At 32.6% G+C, this 10,614-nt stretch overlaps 1 protein-coding gene across 1 annotated transcript; it reads right to left on the reverse strand.

Moving 5' to 3' along the window:
* Positions 1 to 5,455: 5,455 nt before the first annotated feature.
* Positions 5,456 to 6,336, reverse strand: LOC124371768 (G-patch domain and KOW motifs-containing protein-like). Its single transcript, XM_046830112.1, has one exon. The coding sequence runs from the start codon at positions 6,137 to 6,139 to the stop codon at positions 5,456 to 5,458; it is 684 nt and encodes a 227-aa protein (XP_046686068.1). The 5' UTR covers positions 6,140 to 6,336.
* Between the last annotated feature and the right edge of the window lie 4,278 nt (positions 6,337 to 10,614).

Consider the following 10,614-nt stretch of genomic DNA (forward strand, 5'->3'; position numbering starts at 1 on the left):
TTAAATACGTGTGCCAAAATCCATAGATGTGGGGTTTTTCAAATATAAACTGTGAGACTATACAGGCTGTTCAGTAAAAGTATTCCAATACTTTGGGATTTTATTATACATTAAAATACACAAAAAGGTTCATGTGAAGGCATGTCCTATAACCTTTAGTTTTCCGTCTATCTGTCTGTATGTGTTTTTTATCAAAAACATTATATCTTTTGAACCAGTTAAGATAAAGTTATGAAAAGAGAAAATTATATTAACCTTTGGTAAACTTTGAAAATTAAATATTTACAATATCGTTTTACCCAATTCAAAATGGCGGATGTTAGTCGATTGTTATGGAATAATTCAAACGTCCGTTATTTTGAAACAGGTAAAAGGATTTTGTAAATATTTTACTTTTAAAGAGGTCTACCAAAGGTTAAAATAGTTCTCAAGTTTCATAACTTTATCTCAACTGGTTCCAAAGGTATAATTTTTTTGATAAAAAACACATACAGGTAGATAGATGGTAAACTAAAGGTCTCAGGACATACCTTCATATATGAACTTTTTTGCTCATTTTTGTGTATAACAAAATCGTATTGGAACACTTTTACTGAACATCCTGTATATTCACCAAGAGCAATGAATTTGTGAAGAAAAAAACAAAATTCTGTTCATATTATTTACTTTCATAATAAACTCAGGGTTATTTCAGTATGTAACATAATTTTCCTCAAAGAAAGCCCAAATTTAAGAAAGTTCAAAAATTGTATCTAAAAATGTTCAAATACAAACATAAGGCATAATGTACGTCTACATTGTTTTATTTTCCTTGTAAACCTTTTGGGTTATTTTTATTATACTACACAAAAATGGTTCATAATTAAAATAAAGGTTAATTGAAAAATATGACATTTTAATAAGTTTAATCGTATTCTTCCAATTCAAAACTGGTTTTATAGATGTAAATAACAAATAATAACTCTAATTCGTGTTTATATATATATATACTCGGATTCTCTCTGAGTATATAAATTTAGAAATTAAGAAATTTCATATATATATATTTCATAAAACCAACAAAACAATCATTATAATTGTTACCATGTCTGCAACAATTAACATTTCTTGGTAATTACTCGAGACACGCCATTTGAGTAATCACAAGTTTTCTGAATAATACTCAGTAACAAGAACTATAATACTTTTGAAATTTTTAATAAATAGTTTCTTTATCTGACATAGGTATTATTTGTGAATAACTTATTTAAAACAAATGCACTGTAGTTTTGAATATTCCAAGATTGGCTGGTGGATTTCCTTACATTGAAAATCAAAGGCAATGGTTATCAGCTACTAGGTTTTTTCTGGTAATATATCACAACCAGTTCAATCATATCCTGAGACACAAACGATTTGTACGTAAAAAAATGTAATTATGTTTTCAGTTGATCTTCCAGTACTTTTTGGTTTACAATAATGTTTTTAAGTGCCATTTCTGTAATAAAACAAAAAATTAAAAACTTACGATAAGTACCATATAGTTTTATTTTTGTTATGAAATTTAATGATTTAGCAACACTTGCATATTTTATCTTTTTAATTATATATATATATATATATATATATATTACATTATATATATATACATATATCAATAAAAGGTAAGAAAATATATCACACTTTTAGGACTTTGTGCTGTGACACTTTTTATTTTAAATAATACAAACTGTTCTTTTTTTCACTTAAAGAAATCACAATTAACCGTTAATATTAGATGAAATTTTTAAGAGAGAGTACAAACTCAGGTTTAAATATACTGTCCATACTACTGTGCCATATGTTTACTCTGGGCTAGTAATATAAGCCTAATTTGTAGGGCTTTCAAATCACTAAGCCTATAGAAAAAATATTCACAATACTGTTTATAAAAATATTTTATAAAAATTAATTAGGGTGTTAAAATTGTTTGGGTCTACATAATTCATTAAATAGTCACCGGCTACAGTAAAATAAGCGCCAACCACGACAATCGAACCATCGATATTCAAGAGTATTGAATCTTCAATATTCATAATTATCTAAAATTACTGAAATCAAAATGTCTAACCAAATTGCATTATAGGTATTTCAAATTACATTCTAATCTGGCTGTTTTTATAACTTAAAAAGTAATAATTTTATAAGGAATAAAAACTATCTAGACTATGTATATTTATAAAATGTAATTAACCAAGCTGATACACTTATTTATCATTTAGTTACTTTTGACTATTTTTAAGAGTAAAAATGTAGGACACCTTGTGACGCAAATGACACATGTACATCGAAATTGTACATTACTAAAATGCCATAAACATGATTTTATTTTTTTAAATTAATTTGGAACAATAACGTTGAACGGAATTATGTTAGCCTATAGGCTTTAAATATTTTACTTTTAGTGAAAATATATTTTTATATGTACAATAAATATAGATTATAGAAAATAATAATTCTTTAGTAATATTTTTATAACCATCGGGCAGGGTACGATAAGCAGACCTCGAGTGTTGGTTTGGTTCCAACTAAAATAGTACATGATTGGGATAGGGTACGATAATCGGACCCGGTTTTTATATCGAAATTGGCAAACGATATTACTCAATAATAACCATCAATATAATCAATTGATACTGATTAATTATTTTGAACAATTAACTTGGTACTTTGGGATTATACCGACCACACCAGTATGAAGAACACAAAAATATAAATTTATAGAAACAAACATGATAGAACGAAAAAAACAACTCTGTAATTACAAAATTACAAACTTACAAGCATTTCTAGGTATTGTGATCGGTATTGTTGTCGCTGTTATCTTATCTTTCTCGAGAATCCCGATTACGGCAGGCCACGTGGCATCACATGATTTGCACGGTACATAATTGCCTTTCCATTACAATTCAATTTATATTTCTGATCAGCCCCTCTAGAATTTGATATTTTACTGATAGGTACTATCTCGAGGGATGTTTTTCTTTCGTTGACATCAGCGCGGGCTTCGGCAGCACCTTCGGATTTTGGGAAGGCCGGAGGCACTCGCATTTTGGGTGGTGGAATATGATCAAGAATAAAAACAAGTTTTGAGTGTTTTTTCAATAAAGAGTTTAGTTTTAGTTTGGTAATGTTTGTTTTTGTTGAATTTTTGTGTTTGGAGAAATGTAGAGGTAAAACACGGAAGTACAACAAAGCGACGCAACTCTGCAATCACGTTATCTACTAGACCGCTCGACTTTGACCTCTGTCTGAGGATGGGGAGGGGTTAGCGATAAGACAATTCCTGTTTTATATTGACGAAATATTGTTTTTACGCTAATCTAGTAATCAGTAGAAGCAAAATGTCAAATAACGATTCATGTCTGGGTGTGGTCGGTATAATCCCAAAGTACCATTAACTTAAATAATCTATATCAACAGCTGTAAACACTTTCAAATAATACTCGTAATGTAATATTTCAATTTTAAATAAGTAACATTTGATTATTAAAAATGGCAGTCAATTTTAGAAAACTACACAACATTGGTTTGAAAGATGATAAGACATGTTTCTCGTGACTTCAACATGTTGGACTCGTACCGAGAAATCCATTATGTAAAATTTGTGGGAAAGAAACAACTGTAACTGTGAGAGGAGCAAATATGGTCGTCTTCAGTTTTCCTAATTTTGGTTATAATAATTTGTTTGATCACTGTAAATATTAAATGCATATTTTAATTTAAAACATGATTGTTATTGAGGACTATAGATACTTTTATATCGATTGATAGTCTAGGATTTGACATGCGAATATTAGGTATCGATGATTACATTCTTCGATAAAAAAAAACCAGGTCCGCTTATTGTACCCTACCCCATGATTGTTAATATATTCATCAAACAAAATTTACTGTGTAAAAAAGTCTTCTTAAGTGCGTTTTTTGTAACATGGTCTTTGTTTCGACTTTTCTTGCAACAAAACATTACTTGATTCCTACCTTTAATTCTAGTTTTCATCTCCTCACTAAAAACTGGATACGTTGGTGTCAAAGGCGCAAATCGTTATCTTGTAGCCATTTGAAACATATTTAAAAATAAATTTTAACACAAAAAACACATGTCACTGTTTTTGACAATGTCATTTCTGACGCAAATGATTAAACTTTGTTTGAATGAACTTAATTCAAAATAACAATATTGTTATTGTATGAAATATAAACAGCTGAAAATTATTAATTATAAATGTCCTGTAGGTTAAATGTATTTATACACAACATTTTAGATATTTCTAATTAATCCTTAATTTGGTTGTCCTGGTGGCTGCCTATTATACTGCAGCCTAGTAACCCTTTCATACATGATATCAACTACTCAATACATAGTAGTTAAAAAGTATACACAAACTTTAAAAAATAAACACTTCATTCAAGAATTGCATATGATATTACAAAGAGAAAGGAAACTCCCTGCCTACTCAATTTCCTTACATTAAACAGATAGTCCTTAAAATCTATTAACTACCTTTTTTTGTGTTTCTTATGGCTATTTTTTTTTCTTGGTGATCTTGATCGGCTTCTAGATTTATACTTATGCGAACTAGGTTTCTTTTTCTTAGTTCTATTTTTATCTTTTTTTGAATAACAACCTGAACTTACACTTCTGTCCGATGAGCTAGAGCGAGTCCGTAACGGTTTTTTATACACTTTAGTTTTTGTCCTATTCCTGCTGCTAGAATAATCACTTGAACTACTTGTTCTTGATGACTCTGAACTGTATTTGCGTCTGTTCAACGATCTTTCTGCTGGCCTACGCGAGTTTTTGGCATCAGTCGTCTTATTTATTTTGCCTCTTTCTTTAGAGTATGAATTTTTGTCTAATGAAACTGACCTGTCACGTCTTTTTCTAGAATAGTTGTCATCTTCACTTCTAGAATTACTTCTAGATCTTTTACTCTGCTTATTTGAAGATTTATGTGAAAAAGTCTTACTTGATATGGGAGCTTTGGTAATCTCTCTGTCCGAATCCTCACTTTCCAATGAACTTGACTGTTGTTTATATCCATGTTTTTTTGATTTTGAATGGTTTACTGACTTTTCATACTTAAGCTTACTATCTGTTCTTGTTGGTTTATCTACAGATTTATCAATTTGTTCCTGATCAGGATTCTTTTTACTTTCATCATCTTTGTATTGCTCATATTTAGCAACATTGATTACTTTAGAGTTTTTTAAAAACTCTTTTTTGTCAACTAACAAAACCATAAACTCATTAAGGGACACTGAGACATTTTTTAAGACAAGCTTTACAATCAGTCTTCCAGATTCATCATCAAAACCTTCTATCTGACCATAGCAATCTTTATGAGGTCCTGCAACCACACGAACAAAACTGCCTTTGATCATTTTTAAATTTTCATCAACATTTTTATTGTTACTTGCCTCTTTAATAAATTTATCAGCACCTAAACCCCATTCCTTTAGGCCTAACTGTTGGTAATTTTACAGTAACAGACTTTTCATTCTTCCCAATACCTTTACCTGGAGCCCATCCCATACCTCTAAGCATAGCCATTCCAAATTCATTTACTGGTACATTATCATAATCATCAAGAGATGATTCTTTCTCACCTGTAGGAGGATTGCTTGTCAGTGGAACACTAAAAATACGAGCTTCTTCGTTGGCATTGTTTGAATTTAACTCTGCTATAATTTCTCTTGCGGCAATTTCGTCTAAGGTTAGTTTCTCACATTCTTGAGGGTTAGAGATTTTTAGATCCTTATTTACGTCACTTGCCTGGCTGTCAGTTGAAGGTTCACAAACTTGGCTAGAATTGTTAGAAACTTGATTATCAACAAAGTCACCAACCAAACCTGCTGTTCCGCCTCCAACTTGTTTGGTTTCTAATTCCTTATCTTGTCGCACACGTAAATCTTCCGATTGTTTTTTCAGGGGAATTACTAACACATTGTTTTCACTTTTAAAAGGTTCTTTTAGTTTGATTGAATTACCTTCCACACAATCAATCAGTTCTATTGTATTCTTTTCCGGTTTAACTTGATTTGTATGACTGGAAATAATAGAAGGCTTTTTTGATAATTTACTGAAACCGAAAGATATCTTTTTTATTTCATCCCCCATTCTTAAATTTTAATATAATTGCATAAGAAAGTTCATTATCAGACAGAAGTAACAAACACGAACTCTAACCTCTCACAACACAACAGTCAGTCTATAACTCAATGTTACCATAGTAGGGAATAGGGATAGACCATGTATAAAGGTTATGTTGTTTTTTGAGCAATATGGCCACCAAGTCAAGTGTTTATAACTCTTGAAAAGTGTTACAGATTAACAGACTATACACAAAAGATACTACAAAAATGGCAAGAAAAAAGAGTAAGTTTTAAAATGTTCAATTAATAAAAAAGTGTCAATTCCTGTTAGAAGCCTAATACTCATAGACATACAGTACAGTACAATGTTAGAAAAATGTTGAATAAATATCCATATTCAAGAATAATTGAACTCAGGAATGTGAAATAAATAAAACACAATATTATACGGAATAACTAAAAAACCTCCGTAGTCTAATAAGGTCTCGACATTTTAATCACGGTCCTCGGATTCGAATCCTAGATGTCTGGTGAGATATTCAAATTGAAGTGTTAAAAATGTGTATTCCAAGAAGGCATAAGGTGTGAACAGTATGCATAGCCAAACTTTTGAGGTGTAAAATAAAGTAAAAATGTATTCAAAGTATTGTCTAATAGCATAAAATGGAGGGAAAATTGAGAAAATAGACATCGCGCACCACTGCATGGAATTGACCTGCGAAACGGCGATGATAAAAATTTCTCAAGGTAAAGTACACCTTTATGTTGTAGGCATCTACAGACCACCTAGTGAAAATCTTGTTGTTGCTCTGGATATAATATCCAATAAACTGGAATATAAAAGAGCAGAAAATCACCCCCTAATTATGATGGGCGATGTAAATAAGGATATTTTAAAACAACATGATCGGGACAACCGTACTCTAAATTAAACATTGAAGTTCGGCACCCACTGCGACCGGTCCGGGGTGGGCTGGGCCAGGCCGGTCGCAGTGGGCGAGTGTCCGTTTGATTGCGTGTATTTCGACTTCACAAAAAGGCCTGTCCAGACTAACTCTTCCTACCACAAGGGTAACTCCCCAGGCCAGTACTTCCATTGATTGTGTATGCACAAATTTAAAAAATGACAGATTAAAAACATTAGTAATTGAAGCAGGCATATCAGACCTCACAGCCCAGTTTAAAATGCACGACATTACCTCCACGAGTTTTATTCAACGACAATTAAAAAAAAAACATTAATACATTGAAGCCACAACTTGAAAATGAAGATTAGAACATTTTATATGAATCCCAAAATGTTGATGATGCATATAATACCTTCTTAGCAACACAGAAAATGGCAATGGATGCTGCTTGCACCATGGTGAGGACAAAATCAAAGCGAAAGTCAAAACAAAAGATATTTATAGACAAAGGAACACTTTATCTACAAATGTAGATAATGTAGAAATGTGTAGGAACACTTAATCTTAAGACAGAATATCTTAAATGTGCTGAATAAACATCAGCTTACAGGCACTGATCATATAAGTCTAAAACGTTCAAATCTAAAAAAGACATGATCACCGACTGAAAATGCTAAGGCAGCAGGCGTCAACAGATTACATCAACAAACCTAATAATAATGTAATGCTGTGTGGCAGATAATAAATTCTGAATGACAAAATAATATACAGCAGAAAATTCAGCTAAATCTAGAAGTGGATAACAGGGAAATTAGCAACCCAAAGGAAGTGGCAGAACACTTCACATAACCATTTCTTCACCAACATAGCAGATAAGACACTTGCCAACAAACACACATCACATATAAACAGCAAACAACATATGCAGCTTATGAAAAGCCATCTCACACATCTACCAAGACACTGGCACAGAAGTAATTCAAAAGTATAATCAAGAGCTTCAAGCTCAAAACCTTATCAGGAGTGGGACGGAGTCTCATCCAAGCTATTACAACAATGCTGTGAAACTCTTATGTCACCTCTGATTTTCATAACCAATATGTCACTAAGATCAGGAAGTCCCAATTGCCTTAAGCTATCCAAAGTATATCCTAAGTTCAAAAGTGGAAGTCCAAAGCAAGCCAGTAACTACGAAACCAATCTCGCTCATCTCAACCTTCTCCAAACTGATTGGACGAGTTATCTTAAGAGGTTGATGAACTATTGTGAACGGCATAAGTTACTGACGACAAGATATCATGGCTTCTTAAAAGGACGATACTACTGCAACTAGTTACAGGTGTTATGCTTGATCTTAGTAAGGCATTTGGGACTGTCTTGGACATAACTTTAATTTTAAACAGACTTGACAACCTCGATATCAGAGGTCCGGCTCTAAACTGGTTTACGGAGCTACCATGAAGAACGCAGCCAATTGATCGAAGTCAAACATAGAGAAAGAAGACTAACTCATACTATAAGATGCAAGCCACTTTGCTATAACCAGAGGTGTACCTCAAGGGTCTGCCCTTTGGCCCTGTGATGTTTTATCTTGTTCACAAATGACATGCCACAATATCTGAACGGACTCTGTCATACGCTTATGTATGCAGATGACCACCACCCTTCTGTCTTCAGGGAAGTCTGCTAACCAACTGACAGTAAGCTCATATATATATCACTGAATATAGCTTACCAATACTGCCACACAAATGACCTAGTGGTTAATACATCAAAGACAAACCAGTTAGCATTTGGCAGAAGACGAAACCAAGTCCCAACTGTTCCAGAAGTTGAAGTTAAAACCACAGACCAAATTTCTAGGAGTGACTATTGACGAAAAATATGTCATGTAAATATCATGTTGACGTCCCGTGTAAGAAATTGGATACAAACCTTTATATCTTAAAGCATATAAATGCCATCAGTAACACTGCAACAACAAAAATTAACATACTTTGCCGTATTTGAAACACACATACGATATGGCATAGCGATCTGGGGAGAAACATCTCAAGGGAACCTACAAAGAATTCTGCATATTCAGAAGCAAGCTATGAGGATCCTAAATTGTCTAGGAGCAAGAGACACCTGCAGAGGATCTTTTACAGATTTTCAAAATTATGACCTTGATATATCCCTCTATATCCAGAAAGTTATATTACATGTTGATGGGAAAAACTTACCTCGTGCAGCCGACCTCCATGGCTACCGCATCAGACTACCATCTACCGGCACAACCATATCACCAAAAGAAACCATCATATGCAGGCCAGAAGCTGTTTAACCTACTACAAAAAAATGGCAGAAATGAAGGTTCTCACAGGAAAGAAACTAAAGAAATTTTTAAACTAAAGAGATTTTAAAATCCTTCTACACACTGGAAGAATATCCGCACTGGGGAAGATAAAATAAATAAACCTGGCATTTTTACTTTATAAACAAACTATATGTACTCTTGAGAGAGAGAGAGAGAGAGAGAGAGAGAGAGAGAGAGAGAGAGAGAGAGAGAGAGAGAGAGAGTGAGTGAGAGAGAGAGAGAGAGAGTGAGTGAGTGAGTGAGTGAGAGAGAGAGAGAGAGAGAGTGAGAAGTGAGAGAAGAGAGAGTCGTGAGAGAGAGAGACCAATTTGACACCAATTTTTTTATTTTACCTGCCCCGGTTTAGACCAAAGGTCCACTCTTCCACGCGGGACAGGCACCAAAACATTACAACACAGAACATAGGTCGTGGTCTTACAAACGTTTGACCTTACAAACATGATTTATACATTGTACAAGGAATACATTGTTAATTATATATCTAGTTAAAATTGTATGTTATATTTTTTTTTGAAAATCAAAATATACTATCATGTTTCGTACGTAAATATAGTTCCAACACTTCATTTCATTACATTGTAAATACAATCTACAAAACAAACACATAATAATATAAAGAAGAAAACAATTATAATCCAAATACTTATTTTATTACACTGTTTATTTCTTAAGCATGATTTCATAGTGTAACATTTTTATTTTCTAACCCTATTCACTATATTTTAAAAGCAATAAACGTCTTATATTTTTCACAAATATTCTCTCATTTTGCTCTTCTTTTAATGTTCGTTCTAGTTTATTTAATAATTAATTGATTGGACACGAAAAGATTTAGAATATATCACCGTTCTATGGATTGGAAATTGCAAGATATGATCACCAAATCTTTGTTTGTCTCAAATGAACATCTTGCATTCTAACAAATTTTTCATACAAATATTCTGGCGTTTTATATTTCAAAGTCTTGAGAGAGAGAGAGAGAGAGAGAGGTAGAGAGAGAGAGAGAGAGAGAGATAAATTTCTTTATTTTCCCTGCCCTGGTTTAGACCAATGGTCCACTCTTTCCACCAGGACAGGCTCCATAATTTATACAAAGTTTTTACGCTACAATATTCAGTTGTGGCTTAAACTATATGTTACAGAAATCATGTGTACATTTACTCAATAACTATTAACAATTACATTTATATCAGATCTTACAATTCAATAAACTTTGAAGTTAAACATCATTAA

This window comes from Homalodisca vitripennis, unplaced genomic scaffold (assembly GCF_021130785.1).
Source record: "Homalodisca vitripennis isolate AUS2020 unplaced genomic scaffold, UT_GWSS_2.1 ScUCBcl_1959;HRSCAF=6231, whole genome shotgun sequence".
Taxonomy (NCBI): domain Eukaryota; kingdom Metazoa; phylum Arthropoda; class Insecta; order Hemiptera; family Cicadellidae; genus Homalodisca; species Homalodisca vitripennis.

What these genes read in the sequence shown, in the direction of transcription:
- LOC124371768 (XM_046830112.1), bottom strand. Translation starts at nt 6,139, where the DNA reads ATGGGGGATGAAATAAAAAAGATATCTTTCGGTTTCAGTAAATTATCA.